The 21523-nt window shown below is 35.4% G+C and overlaps 1 protein-coding gene across 6 annotated transcripts in view; it reads left to right on the top strand.

Moving 5' to 3' along the window:
• Positions 1 to 2767: 2767 nt before the first annotated feature.
• LOC116307296 (uncharacterized) overlaps positions 2768 to 21523 on the top strand; it is a 45760-nt gene continuing 27004 nt past the window's right edge. For 4 of the 6 annotated variants that reach the window (XM_031717503.2, XM_031717494.2, XM_031717487.2 and 1 more), the window contains exons 1-12: positions 2768 to 3174; positions 4548 to 4594; positions 11243 to 11385; positions 12104 to 12179; positions 12882 to 12964; positions 15567 to 16056; positions 17209 to 17313; positions 17885 to 17942; positions 19064 to 19241; positions 19462 to 19576; positions 20119 to 20421; positions 20991 to 21440. In XM_031717503.2, the coding sequence (XP_031573363.2) occupies positions 3168 to 3174; positions 4548 to 4594; positions 11243 to 11385; positions 12104 to 12179; positions 12882 to 12964; positions 15567 to 16056; positions 17209 to 17313; positions 17885 to 17942; positions 19064 to 19241; positions 19462 to 19576; positions 20119 to 20421; positions 20991 to 21440 (2055 nt within the window). In that variant the 5' untranslated portion in view covers positions 2768 to 3167. The remainder of the gene's footprint in view (positions 3175 to 4547; positions 4595 to 11242; positions 11386 to 12103; positions 12180 to 12881; positions 12965 to 15566; positions 16057 to 17208; positions 17314 to 17884; positions 17943 to 19063; positions 19242 to 19461; positions 19577 to 20118; positions 20422 to 20990; positions 21441 to 21523) is intronic. The other 2 variants (XM_089037025.1, XM_031717481.2) reach the window with 1 other exon arrangement.

The raw sequence follows: 21523 nt of genomic DNA, 5'->3' as shown, positions 1-21523 counted from the left end.
CATAAACATCCAAACAAACGCGCAGTGTCGTTTGTACAGAACAAACTAAATATGCTAATGAGTGAAGGATTATTGCATGGCGCTATTACAGTAAAGTAGTTCGTATCATCGACGAAAAATATAACAATAACTGCTCTAAATTACGAAACATATTACAACCAGTGCTTACCAGAGCAATGGATATCAGTCGTGATTCAATTCGATAGTCTCTAATCGTCAGGGCCAAGCAAAGTCTAAATATGTAAATGAACTGATTTCACCACATTTGACACAATCAACGAGACTTTGAATATCTTGTCACTGCTTTTTCCCAGGCGCAATTGCGCGGAGGGTCGAGAAAATCGCGCGTACGAGGGGGATTCCCTTGGCTTACTTTTGATTGGCTAAGAAGGTTTCGAAAAGAGGGAGGAAGCCGGAAAGGGGAGTAAAGTAATCGAGTCACTCGATGCCAGAGATATTTCGAATTTTTAATATACCGGTGTTTTGATTTTAATACCATTTGACTTATGAATATATATCGAAACACAGAGTTCTAAATCTCGTATGAGGCGAAATAAATGCTCAGTCCACGCTTTGGCTAGTATAGAATCATTCAAAATGTCAGAGAGAATAAAAATTAATTTAAAAAATCATACTAACCGATAATATTTTCATTCCCTTATCATGTAGAACTTTTTTTGCTCTCTATTAATCAAAATTCCTTAATTAATTAGTGCTCAAGCAGAAAAATAGTTTAGTTTCTAAACTAGCTAGTTTGATTAGAGTCAATATTATCCAAAATAAGCCCCCATAGTATTGATTATTAATTCATATGTTGATAAACCAGATTACCTCAGTTATCCTCAACTATTAACCTGCGCCTTTCATCAATTTAGATTATTACTGTCGGCGCTGGCCCACGTCGAGTCGTGTTGTTATATTACATTGAGACGGTTCGTTATAATTAACAGTTACTCAATGTTGTCTGTACTAATGACAGGATTCTTCAATTACAAATACTATGTCCATATCCAGGTTGATTATTGACACATGTCCAAATGACTACAGTTAATATGGGTTGTTAGGAGATTTAGAAGTGTCATTAATGGCGGCCGGTCCATAGATCTAGATTAACAATTCCTTTATAGATATCAGTGTACAGAATGATTAAGAATAATTTTGAAGGCTGCCATTTTCAATTCACTGCCAACTTTAATCATCATTAATTTCGCTGGCTTGACGGGCAAGTGAGCGACGATCGATTACTTTGTCGACATACTTTCTTGTCATCAGGAGTACGTGGGTAGACAGCAGGAAGGAAAGGAACCCACACATAGAATCGGCATAAGACCTGGCACCCATAATTTCCCGCCAAATCAAGCTAGCTAGAGTCATTACAGTCACGTGACCATTTTACAAGCCAAGGCACAAAGGGGATTCCACATTCTGCCCAATGGTACATCGACAGTGTACTAGTCGTCTATCTTTATTAATGAACAATGAATAATGTTAATGACTTAAAATTCAATGGTAGTTTGTATTGCGTTGAGTAATACTTGTCAGTCATTTTTACGCTTGCCAGAGCTGAGGCTGTCATATAAATATCAGTCGATCAGTTTGGATAGTAGTATAGACAATTTTTATTTCAAATGTTTAATACACGATAATAACTTATTGAAAAAATTTATATAAGTAAGGAGTCCGATTTAACTTCATTTCCAACTATGCAATGGGTTCGTGGTGTCTTAGGAAATTCGCGGTGGGGACCCCAACTAACACTTCCAAAATTGCCAGCTAGAGCTCACTGCACGATTATTATTTATGACGATGCAAAACAAAAGAAAAGACGATATGACTTATCAAAACTAATAAATATGTGGTCTTCAGTCCTTCCTTTTGTTATTAGGAATTCCATCATAATATTTAGCGTCTATTAATCATAGGGAAGTGAATGACAGTGACATATCTCGAGCTGTTCTATAGTTTTTCCTTTCCTTCGCCACATGGTATAGTATTAGACTGTCTTCCAGATGTTTTTTTTCTTCAAAAAATAGAAAATATGGCGGCGGTGATTCTGTTATTTTCGTCATGTCTGTCGAAAACCCGGAAGAAGTAAAATGACTAAAAGTGCGTAGAACTTCCCTAATATTTCATCATTTTAATACGAAGTCTTTAAAACTACTATTAAATAATTTACAAGACTTCAAGGAAGAATTAAACCAATTTTTTGCCTTCTATTAACAACTCATGTCATAGGAAAACTAAAAAAAAATATCAAAAAAAGAAACTTTAACTGTTTTTTTTACAAAGCTTTTCCCCACGATAAAAAAGATTGTAATTCGGAATCGTTATTACTAATCCGATTTATTGGTTATTTTTTTAATTGTTGTGGTATAAACAACGAAAAAACATAGGTTAAAAACCCAAAACAAAGTAAGTTATTTTTCCACGAAAAACAATACCAAAGTCAAAGTCAGTCGACTACGAAATGGTTTCCCTAAATCCCAGTCACGAACGGTCTATTTTCATCTCGATTTTACGAAAGAAACTACAGTCAAAAAGGTCTACTTTCACTGCATAACATTATTTGCCAGTTATAAAGCTGTGAAGCCCACCAAAAACAATCAGCTGACAAGAAAGAGCCATTTTTAAGCGCCGCGTCACAGTATTTTTAAGCCAATCGGGCCTTTGAATGGGCCTCGGAAGTACGACCATTTGATTGGCGTAAACTGTGGAAGGCCATTCGAGCCGGACCGTGGGGGGTCGTGTTGTTTCGCGCAAGTGCGATAGCCAGTCGAAGCAGGGTCAAAGCATGCATGGCGGCACGCGATTTGGCCCAAAGGCCCCAAAAATCCCCTTTACTTTGAACGTTATACAACTGCTACCAAAATAATTCGCTTCGAAAATCAAAGATTAATATCTTGGCCGTCGAGGAAAATCATTTCGAGCCAGGAAATTCAATACGACAGTGGACAAGTTACGAAAAGTTGGGAGTATGTTTGAAATTGTGAGCCAGTGTCTTCGACTACTGTAGCAGTCGTAAGTGGATTCGAATTTGACGCGAACGACGCGATAGTGGTCGCGAGGGCATCCAGTTAACTGTATTGGATATCCGTACCAAGGATTTAACTGTGGGCTAAAAGCTCAACAAAGGATTTCAGCGCTATAGGGACTTTTTTGGATACAGAATGTCTGGTAAGTTTGAGTAAAGAGTTCATCGGTTCTGCATACGCTTTGGTTCTGCTGACATGATTGACTTAGCTTTGTTTTAAGGTTCAAAAACCGAGTTTAGATTTAAAGCGAATGACGATTTTGATCAGTGCAAGATGTCCTTTAAGCATCCTTGGTTCATGCTTAGCCAAACTGTGGATCTTTAACTCTTATAAATAACGTTCAGAAGTAGAAAAAGGCATTTTTGTTGAGCTACTATGGAAGGGACGCCATTTTCCCGATACGTCCCAAACCGTGGCGCGAAGATATTCAACCAACAATAGAGATCTGTCGAATTTGTGCTTTAAAAATTTCAAAACAGAACATCTTTAGGCTGAAATACTCGGCATTCTTTCGAGTTCGTAATGATTAGTATATAATCTAAACAGGAGTTACCGTAAAGCAAGGAAATGAGCTGTTTTTGGCCTAACTTTCTTGTTTCGGCATTCGTAAATACGTAGGTTGGTCGATACAGCCGATGGCTACAATTCATCTTAGAAAAGTTGCCATCGCTTGGTCGAGTAGAGCTTGATGGGCGGTGGACGAACTATAAAGCTCCTTTAAAAATCTTACAATAAAACCTAAGTTACCTTCTCTCCGTCTTCCCTTGATCTTAAGCTCACAAAGTTCCAATTTTTTCTTTAAAACGAAACAAAGAAATTCTATACCATAATATGAATAATTACTGGACTAAGGTGTAAGATGGTCGGCGAAACGAAAAATTCGAATTGTTGCGATATGATTCCAGTTGTAGTGAACTGTGATGGCTTTCATTTTGCTCTAGAGCTCTGTCCAGCCCTTTTCCGTCATCAAGTCTTCTGGAGATTTTCCTTCTAAGAGAATTCTTCACCTGTGGCTCTCTCAAACATCTGCGTTTCACTCGATTTTCCATTATTAATGAATGTTCATTTGTTGTCCAAAAGAGGTCTTCCGCCACCACGGAAAAGAACCTACAACTTGAAATCGACAAACTTAGCTAGCTGGTTTGATATGTTTGTCGATTGCACGATCTGAAATGAACAAGAACCCGGGCAATCAAACGCCCAATGGCAGATGACTTCTTGTAGTACCTCGAAGATCTCTATGGCTTCGTTTGTGTTTTAGTTTTCAGGTTTGGTTACGATCATGGCTTGAAAGCATCTTCAATTCGCTATTCTTATCTCTTCGATTCAGCTTTTTCTCCAATCGGAAATTTAATACTCTCAGTTAAGTGTAGAAGATCGCAGAAAACTAAATTCGGTGGGTTTTCAATGTTTTTTTTTGTGTTCGGCAGCTTCGTACTAACGATGTTTGTGACTGCCTTGATCACGATATATAGTATTGAGTGCTTCTTTGATGCGTTTTTCTCTCTCTTCCAGGACGACCAAAGCGTGGACCTGGAAGGCCAAGGCTGGTAGATACAGGGGTATGTATTTAGTAGAAAAAAAAGTAAAAAAAAACTTGCTTTAAAAGTACTGAAGTTTGTCTTTCCATAGAGGAAGGAAATGCGAAGTTCCATAGATTGAAAATAACTTCCATGTTTACTTCCACAATTTCTAAGCTCGATTTATGGCTTCTTTATTTCTTTGATATTCTTTCTAATGTATTTCGATATTCGTTTTTTAACTTAAGAAACATATTTCCATTTTAGGATTGAATAGAGAAATTCAAACAACAACTAATCTAGTAGTAATAGTTTGTGCCTAAATTATTTTATATCTTGTAGTAATAGTAGTGATGTTGCGTAAATTAAAAGGATCTTCGTAGTGTATTTTTTCTAACTCACCCATAGTTGATGTTATATGAATGAGTTTTGAGGGTTATTTCCCTCACCCTTGAAAACATTTTCTTGTTTTAAATTTTGAAAGATACATGGGGTGAATCATGTTCCACTCATTTTTATCTGTAAGCCAAGTATTCAAATGGTAATGTTTTCTCTGACAGTATGAAATTAAATATAGTTTTCTTTCATGAGATGCATCTACATATAAATAAATCCAGTAATAAGTTATATTACAGCTTTGTAGACCAGTTTTATTAAATTTGCCAAGAAATACTTTTCTTTGGTGTTCTTTTTGTTTCATAGAAAAATAGTTTTCCATTAATTTTGATATTTTGTAGGATATATTAAGATGAAAGCTAAGGTTCAGCTATTTCACTAAAAAAGTCTCTCAAGAAGTCTTTTCAATTTTTTAATTGCCTGTTTAACCTTAACTGAATGCATGGATTTAGTAAAAAATAATATTAAAGTTGCAATTAACCAACTGCTTCATGTTACAAAAATCAAAGAAAGATCTGAAATTTTTGTCTCTGAAAGGCTTCCTTTGAATTAAAACTTTGATGGTGAAGTTTATTAAGTATAGCAAACCATTCACTTGTTTTCAAAGTTCTTTTCCATTCTGAAAAAAACAACATTGATAATACAGTTTTTTGTAAAACTATTTGGAATCAACTGACATAAAAACAGATGGTGGCATAATTATTTCAAAGTCATTTATTATCTTGTAAACGCTAAATAACAAGGGGCTTACAGTAGTTTTTACTCATGTTTAGTTAGAAAAAATACATTGTGTTCTTAATATCATTCTGTGTATCAGTGGTATGCAGATATTACATGTAAAGTAATGAACAGTTTTGTCTTAATTTATTGTTTTTGATCTTTGCTGGTGAATATTATGAAATATTTTTTTACTAAATTAAAACGGTTTTTGTTTATTATGATTGTTATCAAGTTAGTTTTCAATAAGAAAGTTTCCAATGTGTATGCAATATCATATTCAGTGACTTGTTGGAGATGTTCAATTTAAAGATTTTGAAAATGTCACGTACGTTTAGTAGTGCTACTCAATCGATTATTCACCCCCAAGGTGGAGCTGCTTCGTGTTTAATAGATGTCAATACAAGAGCACAGTTGTCAAAAATCACCGATCATACATGTACAAAAAAGTTTTAAGATGCTTGGGCATAGATCATATTCAGTGACTTGTTGGAGATGTTCAATTTAAAGATTTTGAAAATGTCACGTACGTTCAGTAGTGCTACTCAATTGATTATTCACCCCAAGGTGGAGCTGCTTCGTGTTTAATAGATGTCAATACAAGAGCACAGTTGTCAAAAATCACCGATCATACATGTACAAAAAAGTTTTAAGATGCTTGGGCATAGTAAAAATAATAACTATTATAACTTACCTTGTGATAATATGTCAGTGTTTCAAGCTTAGGGTCAGTGTAAACCACATAGTTTTAGATTAAACATTAAAACATTGCTTGCTTTTTACATTACTATTCTATTTTACTTTGAGTTTTTTATAGAATTGCTTGTTTTTAACATTACTATTCTATTTTACTTTGAGTTTTTTATAGAATCATGAGCTTATTTGATTATTAATAAGCCATGAACTGAGGATAATCAATAACAACTAAGCAGTTATTAGTTAATTTGCCTTTTATGCCTGGTAAACAGCATATTTAAAAATTAAAATACCCAAAGCAGATTATATACAAGGTGATTATAACTAACAATATCCATTCTTTAACCTCTGTCTTGTGATTTTATCACTATTTGTTAAGTTGCCTTAAAATTATCTCTTATTGTGCTATATAATAAAGAAAGGGAAGAACAAAAGAGTTGAATGTGTACAGTAATAATCACAAACATTTAAACAAAAAGATGAAATTCAATTAGAAATTTATTTTTCTCACTAGTATTTATTTTGTCCACATTTTACATTAGAGACTGTGAAGCTTTTATGGTAAAGTTAAAATTTTATTTAAGTTGTCTCTATCATCAATCTTCACTTAAAAAATATTAATTGTTCGAATTCATCTAATGCTATAAAATTAGAAACCATGCTAAAAGTATTGTTGGAATAATGTAGATTAATTGCACTCATTTTTTAATAATGATTATTTACAAAGTTCAACCAAGTTCAGACTGTGCAGATGGAATTTAAAAGCAATGAATTTTTAAAGTATATATTTCTAAAATTTTTTTAAGTTTGATATCAAAATTTTTAAGTTCATTACTATTGAGTCATGCTTTCAAGATTTTTCTTATGTTGCATTGGTTCTTTGTAAATGGTTGCAAAACTTTTAAGCTGTATTACAAAACATTGTTGCAGAAGAAATTATTCATTATACAATAGAGTGGTGCTCACACTCAATCTGTGGAACAATACTCATTTATTTTGCACTAAATAAGTATGAAATAGCATATAGTGCTTTCTATTGTTTCATGAGTGCTTTTTAGTAAGTAATTATTGCTAATTGCATAGAGTGCATACCATGCATCAGTGAAAAACATTGTAAGAAATTGCACAAATGAGTAAGTTCAGTAGACCTACAAAACTTTGCACTAATTCGTGGGCATATGCACTCTATAGTACTGTTTGACAGATATAGTGCACTATACAAGAATTTAGCCCATAACATATTTTTTAATCATATGAAATGTTATTTTTCAACAATTAGTGCATTTGCTTAATCTTAGGGGTTCATAATACTCTATCATATTTTAACTCTAAGAAGCCAGTATTTGTACTTAGTAAAGGTGTAGGCAGTATATCAGTAAAAAGTGTTTTGAAACATTATAAAGAAGTTTAACGAAAAAGTGATATATTTTGTTTATCTGTTTTCTTTTATCTTAAGAGCTGTGTATACAATATATATAGTATGCTTTAAAATTTGCATATCAACATCTAGTTTCATACTTTTGTTCTCAGCAAGTTTTTCTAGAGTAAAATGCCTTCATAATATATGATGCATTTGGATTCTGACAACTTTGTCCAGTTTAGGTTTATAAAACGTGATTAAATGACTTTTAAAGTTCAACCTTTGATACGATCAAATTGCGCAGTATAAGGTACATAGTAAGATACTTAAATCTCTGACTCTGTTGCTTGGATAAAGATTTTATTTCTGTTGCTTAGATAAAGATTTTATTTCTGCCTGAAATGAATACTTGAATATATTTTAAAACTAGCTACTTCATTCTATACAATGTTGGCCATTTTAAAAACAAAGAATGTGACTGTAACAGTTGTTGCTATTTATAGATCAGGGGAAACCCCTGGTGTTTTCTTCACTTAGTAGAGTATAAACAGGGAGATAATGATGGTATAATGAAAGCAAATAAGGATCTCAATAATGATAACAATATAGCTTATGGCTGATCAATTCAAACCAGATTATTGTTACATTATTGAAACGTTCTAATACAGTAAATTGAAAATTTATGTACAATTACTTGTATGTCATAAAGTGAACTTGATATTCTCTTCCATAAGGCTAGTTTTAATTTCACTCTAGATATTTTTTCAACATTTAAATGTGCTCCAAGACTAAGCTAAGATGGTTTGTGTTTATTCATTTTGTTGCAATTGTTTTAATAGTGCTTTAATCTGACATTAAACCTACAATGACACATTCAAACAGTCAAAAAAAACACAAGCTAAATGTTGCCATTAAACACTCAACCGCACTCATTGTTTTCAAGAATAACTTGTAGTAAGATGGAATCATTTCTTTGAACAAATGAAACATGCTTATAATAATATCATTCATCAGTGATGCCGAAACGTCAAGTTTGAAGTAAAGCACACTCGCTCATCAGTATTTTACTGTTTCGTGTTTATACCCTCAATAAACAAAATTAGTCATTAGTGTCATTATCATTAGAGCGGATGCAATTAAACTGTGAAATAAAATCAAACTAAATACTAACTAATAGCACCCATTTAGTAACTAATAGTTGCTATTACTCAACCAGAACATTCATTATACAAAGACAAATACACAAGAGATCATTTGTGTCTTTTGTTTCTTTAATAAATGTTCTGGTTTAGTAATAGTAACAATTAGTCACTAAATAGATACTATTAATTAGTATTTAGTTTGATTTTATTTCACGGTTTTATTGCATCCGCTCTATTATATTTTATGAAGTAAACAGTGTTCAATTTTTTTTCCTGAACTTTTCATCTTTTACAATTTTACATACTAGTAATAATGATGTTGACTTTTTAGTAACGAGCTGGTTTCGATATTCAACCTCCAAATTCTCTTTTTGCATATTATTGTAAAAATATCTTACTTATCAGGACCTTCTTGAAAATCACATTTATAAGTGAAGAAGCTTCCTGTTAAAATATGAATGTAAATAGATAAATAAATTATTAGTGCTTGCTGCATATCATCTATATATTGGGTATTTATGTCAGTGTAATTTGTATTCACAATGAAGTTTCTCAAAAAAAGACAAAAATACTTACAAGTGTTCTGATCAAATGGTTGAAAAAGTTGAAAAAGACTTCAAACCCGTGTTTATGAAAAAGGAAAGAATCAAACTCAGCTAAAATACCTTTTTTTTGTACAATTAACATATCTTTTTCTGCTCAGTAGCTCCTAACATCGCAGTATATGTATAGAAGATATTATATGGGTGCGCGGAGATATGAAATTTATCTTTGAGTGCTGAAAAGATCTCTCACGAGTTCGCTGCGCTCACTCGTGAGAGATTTTCAGCACGAGAAGATAAATTTCGTATCTCAAGTGCCCATGTAATATTCTGTTTATTATATAATTATCCATAAAGTCAACTTAATAAGTATTTTATTATTATAAATAGTTTTTATTTATAAACCAATAGCTTAAATACACATGATATTATAACGATATTTTCACATGTTAAATAACATGTTATTTTCACATGTGAAAATATCAGTTTTTTGAATAGGAGAAATATAGGTATTTTATGGATAATTATATGATAAGTATTTATAAGACACGTGCAGATGTATTACATATGTACATATATATACTTCTAATATACATGGAAACTGCTAGAAAGACGTATTTTCAAATAAAATAGCATACCCTTATTATTATTACATGATTATCACAGTACCAGGTCTGGGTACAGTATTTAGCTTCTGTCAATCAAACTTGTAATACGGTCTGAGTTAGGTGTTTTTGTGTATCAACAGAAGACAGAAACCCAGACGTCTGGAACTTTATTGATTAGATGATTATAAAAATAGATTTAGTTTATTGGGTTCAACGAAGGGATGAAATGATTGGACTGTATTAAATTCATGTTCATGTAGATACATCAAACCAGACTTAGTTTCGACTTAGTTGTAATTATAGAAGATTTAGGAATAGCAGTCACATCGTCTATGAGTATTATAAAATAGGCAACAGAATATATCATTTCTTTACTTTTTATATGTTTATTTTATTATTTTTTGTTATTGTTATTTAATGAAGTGGATTACACCTATCTTTACTAGTTAAATAGTTTGATAAATTTCCTGCTTTTTAGAAAACTTAAATCTATTTATTGGCCAGTTTTAGTCTTAATTTAGGGAGCATGGTAGCATAACACTAAGGATCAAATTTCACAATTATTATCACCTGGATTTGATCCCCAAACTCAGTGTCCCATATATACATGTGAGTAGAGTTGTTTGGTATTTCTATCACATTATGTCATGTATTAGGGGTATTGTCTGGGTTTTCCAGTTTTTCTCCCTCCATAAAAATTCCTAAATTCCTAAATTTTATTTTTTTATTTTTCCCCCACTGATTGAATGAAAATTATGAATTCAAAGGTTTACAAATAATATAATTACAATGATAAATACATAGATTGAGTAAGAATAAAAAGAAGAGAAAAATAGATAATTGTGGATAATAGTCCCCTTCACAGTTCCCTGCGCCATCTTGAAAGGTAGCCCTGCCTTTGCATGGAAGCAAGACTAATGGTGAGCTTGCAGTGATAGAGACATGTGAATAATTGTCCAAGGTGTTAAATACAGGTCTCTATCATTGCAAGCTCACCATTCGCTCGCTTCCATGCAAAGTCTCAACTATCTTTCAAGATGGTGCAGGGAACTGTGTTCAAAGGAGACTATTCCCAAAGTAGAAAAGCTATTGAGATTAAAGTGATGTACTGGCTAGTTTTAGATTTCAGTTGGTGCAAAGCCACTCTGTGGAGAGGCTAAATCCCAATTTCGATTTTTAATTCTTATTTGTTGCTATAAAATAACAGTGCTCTGTTAATTGATGTTTAGATGTCACCTACCCGATGTATACCTCCTGCCTCGCCATTGACTCCAGATTCTGAAGAAGGATTTATTGTGAATGAATCCAAATCATCAAGATCTAGAGGAAGACCTAAAGGATCCATCAAAAAGACAAGAGTTAATGCTCAAAGGTACAATAATGAACTATACATCTTGATTGCATGCTAACAGTGAGTCAAGTTTGTGTGAAATTAAGTTTTGGGGGACAACAAAATGTACATATCTTGGGACAAAATTTGCTTTCAAACCCACTAGCAAAACCTTGCTAGTAAGTTTTGATAGCAAAAAATTTCAAAGTCACTAGCTATCGATCACAGGGAATAACAAGCATTACTTATTTATCTTATTTATTTATTTATTTAATGACTTTCCCAAAAATAATGAACATACAAATATTTAAAAAAATATATAACACACAAACGGAAATGAAAAATGTACATACTAACGATAATATACTAAGGGAGGACAACAGTAGTGGGAAACTGAATTCCCATATAAAAACTGTTCTCCAGTTATATAAATATAATTTTTTCACTCCTTCAGTTTCTGGACTTTGGTCATACTCGCAAAACTTAGCTAGTTAAATATTTTCTTACTCGCTAAATACACATTTTCACTTGCATTTTTCAAGTTTGCGAGCGGTAATTTTGTGCCCTGCATATATTTACAGGCAAAAAGCAACAAAACCAGTACACATTTATAAATGAGCTCTGTAAAAATGTAGTTTATACTGTTGACTTCAGTTCTGAGAAAGATGAGATGGTGTACACCTCACAAGGTTATGGAGCAAACATCTAAGTGAAAGCCAGTGCCAGATTTACATGACTTTTCCTATTTTTTCTGTTATAGTAAATTAAAGTCACCAATTCGTGCTGCTCACAGTGGACCTAGTACAGAAAGGGTAGATGACGAACTAGATATCAAGGTAACAAGAAGAAGACATTTGAATAAATATGTATTTTTTTATAAAATATTAATATTTACAAGTACAAACTCTCCTCTCCTCTCCTCTGCTATTACAAACTTCCAAAACCATCTCAAAGGTTCAATTTAAGAAGCTATATGCTACAAATACATTTTCCTGCATCTTTTTTCTTTGTTTAGACTCTGCAAACTTCCCCATTCTTATGGGGTACACATTATTAGTTTATAACATGAATCCTGGGAATTAATTAACATTATACTTCCGTCTAGTTGCTATGGTGAAAGTGGCGTAATTTCTTCTTTCAGATACAGGGTTTTCACCATTCCATCTTAAGCCATTCTATAAGACCATGTGATAAGCTTCATAACTTTTGGCATTGAAAACTCCCTGTACTCTTTGGTCTGCACGCAATGTTTTGATTTCTCATTTCAGAAAGCATTTCATTCCTTGAGAAATCTTTTTTCTCTCCCATTGATAAATTACACTTGATGTAGCTCTCATAGAATGGAAAAATCCTGTTCTCAAGATATTTGTCTGGGGTGCTCAAACTGAAAATCTCGTTTTTAATTTATAAGAAAGAACTAGCAACTCGTACAAAATATTTTCCCAAGTCAGTAAGTTCATCTAAGTTGAGTAAGTTAAGCTAAACCTCAGGAGATACTGTACTTAGTTCCCACTGATGCTTTATTGTATTCGTTGTAGAAGGAAGCTGCATATGCCAATGCTGTAGATGCCATGGGCCAGCCTTTGCTACAAGACCCTAATATACCAAGTAGTGATGAATAGTAAGTATTATGTGTTTCAATGCATTTGTTTCTAATTTCTCATAATTCAAACAATAATCATTTCATTGTGTTATAAGTACTGTGCTCTTTTACTCCGACGAAGGACTAGCGTCCGAAACGTCAGTAAGTTGTTTCATCTTTTCACGGTGTATAATTTACCTTTTCATCATTACTGTTTCATTAGAAACACCGACGCAGCTCACACTAGTTTTTAGCTAGTTATATCTTTTTAAGTACTGTGTATGCTATGTTGTTGAGCATGAATGAAAGTCTATAGGCATGTAATTATAACTGTGTTTTGAAGACAAGTAATTTATCCTAGTATACATACCTGCTTTACATCATCTCATAATGTAATCCTGGGTTTAAATACTTTATTTTGTTCAATCCTTTCTCTTACATGTTGTCTTGGATCTAAAGACTACTCTCAAACAGATGATCATACTCAACACTCATCATACGATTCTGGATTCAAACCCTTCACTTTGTTCAATCCTTTCTCTTACCCGATGTCAGTCACCACCAACAACAGTCTTCCTGAAGACTACTCTCAACCAGATGATCACACTCAACACTCACCATACGATCCTTGGTTAAAACCCTTCACTCTATTCAATCCTCTCTTTTACCTGTTCAATCCTTTCTCTTACATGTTGTCTTGGATCTAAAGACTACTCTCAAACAGATGATCGCACTCAACACTCATCATACGATTCTGGGTTCAAACCCTTCACTTTGTTCAATCCTTTCTCTTACCCGATGTCAGTCACCACCAACAACAGTCTTCCTGAAGACAGCTCTCACCAAGACCATCAAACTCATCATTCATCATACGATCCTTGGTTAAAACCCTTCACTCTATTCAATCCTCTCTTTTACCTGATGTCAGTCACCACTAACAACAGTCTTCCTGAAGACAGCTCTCATCCCGACCATCACATTCAAAACTCATCATACGATCCTTGGTTAAAACCCTTCACTCTATTCAATCCTCTCTTTTACCTGATGTCAGTCACCACCAACAACAGTCTTTCTGAAGACTACTCTCATCCCGACCATCACACTCAAAGCTCACCATACGATCCTTGGTTAAAACCCTTCACTCTATTCAATCCTCTCTTTTACCTGATGTCAGTCACCACCAACAACAGTCTTCCTGAAGACAGCTCTCACCAAGACCATCAAACTCATCATTCATCATACGATCCTTGGTTAAAACCCTTCACTCTATTCAATCCTCTCTTTTACCTGATGTCAGTCACCACCATCAACAGTCTTTCTGAAGACTTCTCTCACCCAGACCATCAAACTCAATCCTCTCTCTTACCTGCACATTCAGCACCATCACACTCAACATTCATCATATGATCATGTACTTTTATCCCCTATATAACACAAAGCTTTTTTCTTGAAGGACTAAGCTAAAGCAAATCTGCTACCTCCTGTTATAGTAAAACACACACCCTTTCAGTGCAGTCAGCCTCTAATGCTATTGATACCCTTGCGAGCGTTAGATAAAATCTTACCAAATTATACAATGAAGATTTCATATTCCATTTATTCACAATAATCGAAGTAGAATCAATAGTCGCACTTATTACGAATTTTCCAGATTCCTTTTGTTTCATAATTATTTTTTAAAAGTAATTCTTTATTTATTGAGGTTTTGATGTTAGTTGATCAATTTATTACGTCTCTCCCTTGATTTTCCTTCCGGTTTTCCTCTTTCTCCACTTTTTTTACCTAATTTCCAATCTGCATGTATGTTAGCCGTGCCCTGATTTAAATAGGTTTAGAGCAGGCTATCAGGATATCGCTAAAATTGAAGGTTGAAAACTCTCAGTCTGAAAAAGGGTTGAGGATAGAGAGTTATGAGAGTTTTCTCCGCAAGCCAATCTCCAACTGACTTCTGGTTTGCTGTCTACGTCAATGTGATTTCGTAGCTTGTTGAAGGAAACGTGCCTCGGGGATTTCCCTAGCTAACCTGGAACTTACGTATTTGTTTCATCCTGGGAAATCCCCTGTCTATGACTGTAAGACGAAGACTATCCTTCAGACTCTTTTTCTTTCGCTTCTTTGTGCGTCATTTCTTACGTTAATCGTTTATGTGAGAATGTTTAAATACAAAAAGAGCAATACCTTTTCTTGCTTTTTCATAAAAGTGCACGCCGAGATGTGAAAAGGTGCTCTGTCGAACAGCAATTACTTTAGTTTACTTGATACTTCCTTTGAATTGCTATGCTATTGTCTATGCCATCAGAATTAGAGAGAGTATTTGACTTCCATCACACGCGGACTGATATCATTAACCGACCCACTGGGTTCTTAATGCAACAAAATCTGCTTCCTTGTGCTTGCGCATTTGGAAGCTTATCGCATTTTGATGAGTGTTTTTGCTAAAGTTTTTCGCCAGTTCGGTTTTTGGGAAACCCCTGGTTTATAGCGTACGTTCCACTCGTACGTCGATTATTTAGGTGTAGTCTTTGTAAGAAAGTCATAAAAATGGTATAAATTATTGCAGTGGGGTTGCTGTATAAAACAAAGTATTATAGAAGAACCAGAAAATACAAAATCCCTAACAAATATTTTACTTCATCTGCAGTGTACCAAGTGATAAAGTCTGCTCTTTCTGTTGCTGTGGCCCTGAAAGAAGAATGTACCAAGGCAAACTCCACCTCTGTGCACCAACCCCTGGCTTTAATCCATTCAAAAAATCTGGCCATACTCGAAGACAGAATTCCACCCCAGAACCACTAGCCGCTGAACCTGCCGATACTGGAAAAGAAGCTATAGACGACGTTCCCCAGCCGCAACCCATGGTCCATCGGCGTGGTCCAGGGAGACCGCCCGGTAGGGGAAGAAAGAAAGGCGCTGTTGTAATAGGACTTTCTTTTCGAAATAACGGACATTCGTTATCTCCTGATAAGTGTATGTTTGGATCAGTCCGCGAGAAGGATGTTAGTGAATTATTTGAAAACGATGGATCGGTGTATGCACATCATTGCTGTGCTTCTTGGAGTGAAGGTGTCTGTCAGACAGATTCGTATGATCTTGTTAATGTGGACAAGGCTGTCTTCGCTGCAATGAGTGAGGTAAGATGGACTCTAAATAATGGATCATGATGTGCAGAAACTATCTTTGCGTACTTCGTTAGGGAATCGAGGGTAGTGTAGAGCGTGAGTGCACTTGCTTCTCACCTCTGGGTTTTCAGGATTGATTCCTGGCATCGCCTATCGCATTCAAGTAGAATTTGTTAGATCTTTCCTTTGGTTCAAGGGTTTTTATCCGGATTATCACAGGTTTCCCCCTCTGCCAAACCGAACAATTTCGATCTATGAGTTGGCGCTTTCTTATTACAGTACCACTCTCACACACAGACCACCACTGCACTACTTAAATAAGTCTAATGTTCTCAGCACAAGTTAATCTGGTTTTTGTTCTTTTAATTTGATAGGAGCGCACTTGTTTTACTTCAAGTGTCCTTAGCTTTCGTATTTTGGTATATTTAGACTATTTCTAACGTGACTGGACTGGACTTTGATATCTATCTTAAATATGTAACATAACAAAACTTTTACGCCGCACACTTCAGTTCATCCACGGTCAATCAACATGTAACATTTACGCCGCACACTTCAGTTCATCCACGGTCAATCAACATGTAACATTTACGCTGCACACTTCAGTTCATCCACGGTCAATCAACATGTAACATTTACGCCGCACACTTCAGTTCACCCACTGTCAATCAACATGTATTACAATAGGCGGCGTAGCCTTAATATGTTCGCCAGGTCATTATGTACTGAATTATGAACCGCAAATTGACCGATCATAGCACGTGAAGTCTTGCAATATAATGAAGCTATATATACACTACAGAAGTCGCCAAATCATTGACATTGTTCAGTCAGTGTAAAATATAATAAGCTTGATCAATAAGATTTCAAAGGGAAATGTATTGTTTAACTAGTATTGTTTAAACCGGAGGGGCGAACGAGACTATATCATGTAGTACGGACCTCAAACAATAAACGATATTTAACGAGATGAAGCTTTACGCTTGTGTATCGTCACTGCAGACAGAAAACCCCGGAAGTAAAAGTGCGTGGGATGTTAATGCTAAAGCTTGTGGGCAGGCTGTTGATTAATAGGTTTCATTACTTTTCTCCCCATGATTATTGTTTCCAGTTTATTAGTTACTTCCCTCTTCATTACCTAGTTTATTTTGGATTGTTTTTCAGCGTTGCGCGCACTGCAATAGATACGGTGCCAGTGTAGTATGTCAAGTACCTCGGTGTGGGAAAACATATCATTATCCTTGTGCTGCAAGTGCGGGGGCCTTCCAGGTAATTGCCATGATTTATAATACTGTTATGTCAATGATTATGGCGTTTTTCAATACACCTATCCCGAATTCGCTTGACTGACCACGAAACAATAGTTTCAAGTCGAGGTTGAACTAGATGAATAAAAGAATCAACTTCAATCTCGACTTCAAACCATTTTTCGTGGTCAGTCAAGCGAATTCGGGATAGGTCTATTGTCCTTTCATAAAACTTGAACAAAAAAATCAATAACAATGTTTTTGCATCTCATTAATCTTTTATCATTCATTATCTTGGATATGAGGCTAACATTGAAATATACAAATTCCATCAAGAAAAACTGTGATTTTTTTTTCGTATTTTCATTTTAACATCGCATCCACGATAATAAGCAAGTTCATACTTTGAGAATCGTCTTCAGTGCGCGTGCGATTTTATCCCAAAAAAATGCGCAACCAATAAACGAAGAAATGATACTCTAGGGAATAACACGTGGTATGAAATGGGAAAACATATGCCTAAGCTCAGTTTGAGGCCAAGAAGGATATGATGTCTGATATTCTTTCTTTAACGTTCTTTCTTTCTATTGTAGGAAATTCAGTCGATGACCATGCTCTGTCCGGACCATTTAGACGATGCTGGACGTCTTGGTATGGACAATTCTATCTAACTATTCCACACTATTTGTTGTTGTTGTTGTTGTTGTTGTTATTTTTAAATTTAAGATATCGTTTCCTATTAATGGTGAATCAGTTTTTTTGAGTCTTACACGGAGGTCATTAATGTGGAAAAAACTGCGATCGTAAAACAATGGGTGCAATGAGTACAGATTTTACTGTCCATTGTGGGATTGATTGATGATCACTATGCTCTACTCTATCATTTCATTTCTTCTTTTTAATATAGATTAAAGTTATAAGCTACATTTCAGATTCTTAAACGCGCCAAAACCTTTATCTTTATCGACGTACATCGGGCAATTTTCCAGGATTATCATGATGCTAGATTAAATATCATTTCGAATAAATGAAATGGCGAGACTAGGTGAAAAACAAAGGAATAAGATTCTTTGCTTGAGCTGTATCATATTCATGTGTCTTCTCATGCGCAACCATTAAACAAAACAAAAAAATGATACTCTAGAGAATGACACGTGGTCTGAAAAAGAAAAACATTGCGTCCAAGCTAAAAACTTCTGTAGACCGTTTTCTCAAGGTTGTGTGCGCATCCAAATTTAAGGAACTTGACGGGCAACAATACCGGAACAGGAGCTATAAAGAGAGTTAACATACATTCCTATTCATTTTTTTTTAAATAAGAATTCATAAATTGATTATTCTCCTCTTAAAAATATAAAACTGGCTTCTCAATTTTACCGAATTTGCGTTTTTCAATAGCGCAGCGCAACCGTGACGTCACAAAAACGAAGACAAAGGCGAAATTCGGACAAACAAACTTACAAGTTTACTTTCAGCAGATAATTTTCACAGCCGATCGCAGTTGATCTTGGTTTACGTGGGTTATTATTGTAACTTTAAGTAAAAATAATAAAATCGGTTCGTATAACCCTCGTAGCGGTTAAACAGAATGCAATGTTTGTCCGAATCTTCAAGCTATTTTTAGAATCAGTGCGCTGCGCTATTTTGTGGCCCGTCAAGTTGGATGCGCACGCAACCTTGAGAAAACGGTCTATTCAAACAGATTCAGAAGAGTATATAGTATATAGTATACATGGTATATATTTTAATGATGCTCGGTTTTTATTTGGCAGGGGGTATCGAGGCCCAGTGTTACCTGTGCGGTGAAGCCAAGGACTTTTCAGAAATGTTATTCTGCACGAGTTGTGGTCGGCACTATCACGGGCGTTGCCTTGATCCAGCGGTTGACATCACTTCTTTAGTGCGCATGAGTTGGCAGTGTCCTGACTGTAAAGTCTGTCAAGGTTGCAGGTATGGTATCTTATTGTTGAGCTTCGATAAGATGGAACATTTTATAGAATCTTTTCAAAAGTGGTATAAGAATCGCACGATTTTCTTGAACAATTCGGAATCGATAGGTACGACTGATGTCTTAAAAGGTTTCAAAATTGGAGTTTACAAATTCACTCTACGATTGCGCATCAGATTCTTGTCCAGATTCGTTTATGTATGTCATTCTTAATTTTTTCAGGCAACCTGGTGATGATACTAAGATGCTAGTGTGTGATCTGTGTGATAAAGGCTTCCATACCTATTGTCTTGATCCACCCATGACAACAATACCCAAGACTGGTTGGAAGTGCGTGGTAAGTATTACGAGACAGTGGAAAGCCTTAGTATCATAGGCAGATGAGAGGAGTTTGCTTCATTGTACAGTCTATCCTTATCCCTACAAAAGACAAGCTGATTCTTTGGGGCTACAATTCGTTAAAACTTCCTGCCTCGTAGACCATATTTTTTTACGAAATCTCGTAATGACCCAAACTTTTTCCGAACTTTGAACTCCTTAAGTTGCTTACCAACGGTTAATTCCTCGGTTTCACGTTACGTCCTGCTTCGTAGACCATATTTTTTCACAAAATCTCGGAATGACCCAAACGTTTTCCAAACTTTGAACTCCTTAAGCTGCTTACCAACGGTTAATTCATCGTTTTCACGTTACTTCTTCGTCGCTACGATATTGGTGTTATTTGACATAAGATATCTCATAGCCTCCTTTGTTAATACACCCAATATGGCCGCCTTGTCTTTCTTGCTTGATGCAAACCATCACTAATGGTATGATAAGATGCTTAATAAATAACAACAATCCATGATGTACTGAAACTGATTGTTGTCATTTATGTAGGGTTGTCGTCGCTGTGAAGACTGTGGCTCCAATACCCCTGGTGGAGGTCCAACGTCTCGATGGCATCGGCACTACACGGTCTGCGACAGCTGCTACCAACAGAGAAACAAAGGTCTTTTCTGTCAGATATGTGGACGAGCGTACAGACAGCTCTCAGACGTAGCTATGGTTCAGTGTGAGGCATGCGAGAAGTGGCTTCATGCTGAATGTGATAATGTGAGCGAGGATGTCTATGACAAGATCAATTCAAAGAGAATGAACTATTATTGTCCGCAGTGTAAGGGAAATGGCGAGAACCATGCGGTACGTATCTGTTGCCCCCTTGCTGCACAATATAGACCTTCAGATCCGATGACTAGAACAAGTACAAGTACGAGTTTTAAAATTGATCCTGGGCGCGTGGTGAACACTAAATCACGATTTTTTACAACCTAAAGTTTCAATCTACATACACGACCACGACTACAAAATGATAGTGCCGATCTTAAAAGTTAAAAATTATTCGTACTCGTACTTGTTGTCGGATCTGAAGGTGTCTATTGTCAAACACAGAGCCTAGTTACTCGGTGTCCTGTTTTTTCGTGCGTCGGGTTAATGTGTTGCTTTGGTTGGATATTTAGTTTTCAAGAACGATGAAAGCAAATACTGAGGAATTTTCACCGGCGCCTAGGATTGAATTACGTGGTAGTACAGTATCTGTAAGTGCTGGATTTACCTTATTCTTATTCTTACTAATTTTCACCATTGCAGGAAAAATTTGACACAATCTTTTTTTCGCGCGTATTGAATTCAAATCGCGAAAATTAGTAAGAATAAGGTACTTATTTGTGCAAGCATTCTGTTTATATGATGAGTCTTTGTTTCACCAACAGCAGTTGAATCACAAGGACAGTCTATCGTTTGAAGATCAGTGTATGAACGACGACCCTGTCATGACAACGAGCGGAGAAGAAGACAAACGAACGCTTACTTCGGCTGCAATTGGTCGAATAATACCATCTCCAATGGATGAAGACCTGAATCTCATCGGCCTAAACTCCAACCTAGACGAACTGTCTTTGCGTCCATTTGGTGATTCTTTAATGGACCCAGAAACTCTTCCTCTTGGCACTGTCAGTAAACTACCCCTGGATGAAGAGATGGAGTCAGTGATGAAGCCAGATTTGGATATGTTCGAGTCATCGTCAGGTCTACCAGATTCACCTCCCCCGTCTGATCACGCTAATGAAGCCAAGGCCGCTCCAATACAACCATTTCGTAGTTTGGTAGCCATCACGCCACCCAAGACTGGAGGAAAGAGAAAACTAGGTCCAAAACTAAAGGTGAATACATGTATTACATAGCGAGTCGGAAATATTTACTGGGGTGCTTTCCATTTACACCAATCCATCCGGTTAGAAATTCA

The sequence above is a fragment of the Actinia tenebrosa genome, unplaced genomic scaffold, assembly GCF_029948245.1.
Source record: "Actinia tenebrosa isolate PJP-AT-01 unplaced genomic scaffold, QUT_ActTen_1.0 PGA_scaffold4__44_contigs__length_22323623, whole genome shotgun sequence".
NCBI classification, from domain to species: domain Eukaryota; kingdom Metazoa; phylum Cnidaria; class Anthozoa; order Actiniaria; family Actiniidae; genus Actinia; species Actinia tenebrosa.
Note: the sequence above shows the minus strand (reverse complement) of the source record. Positions and strands in the feature narration are given on the sequence as shown.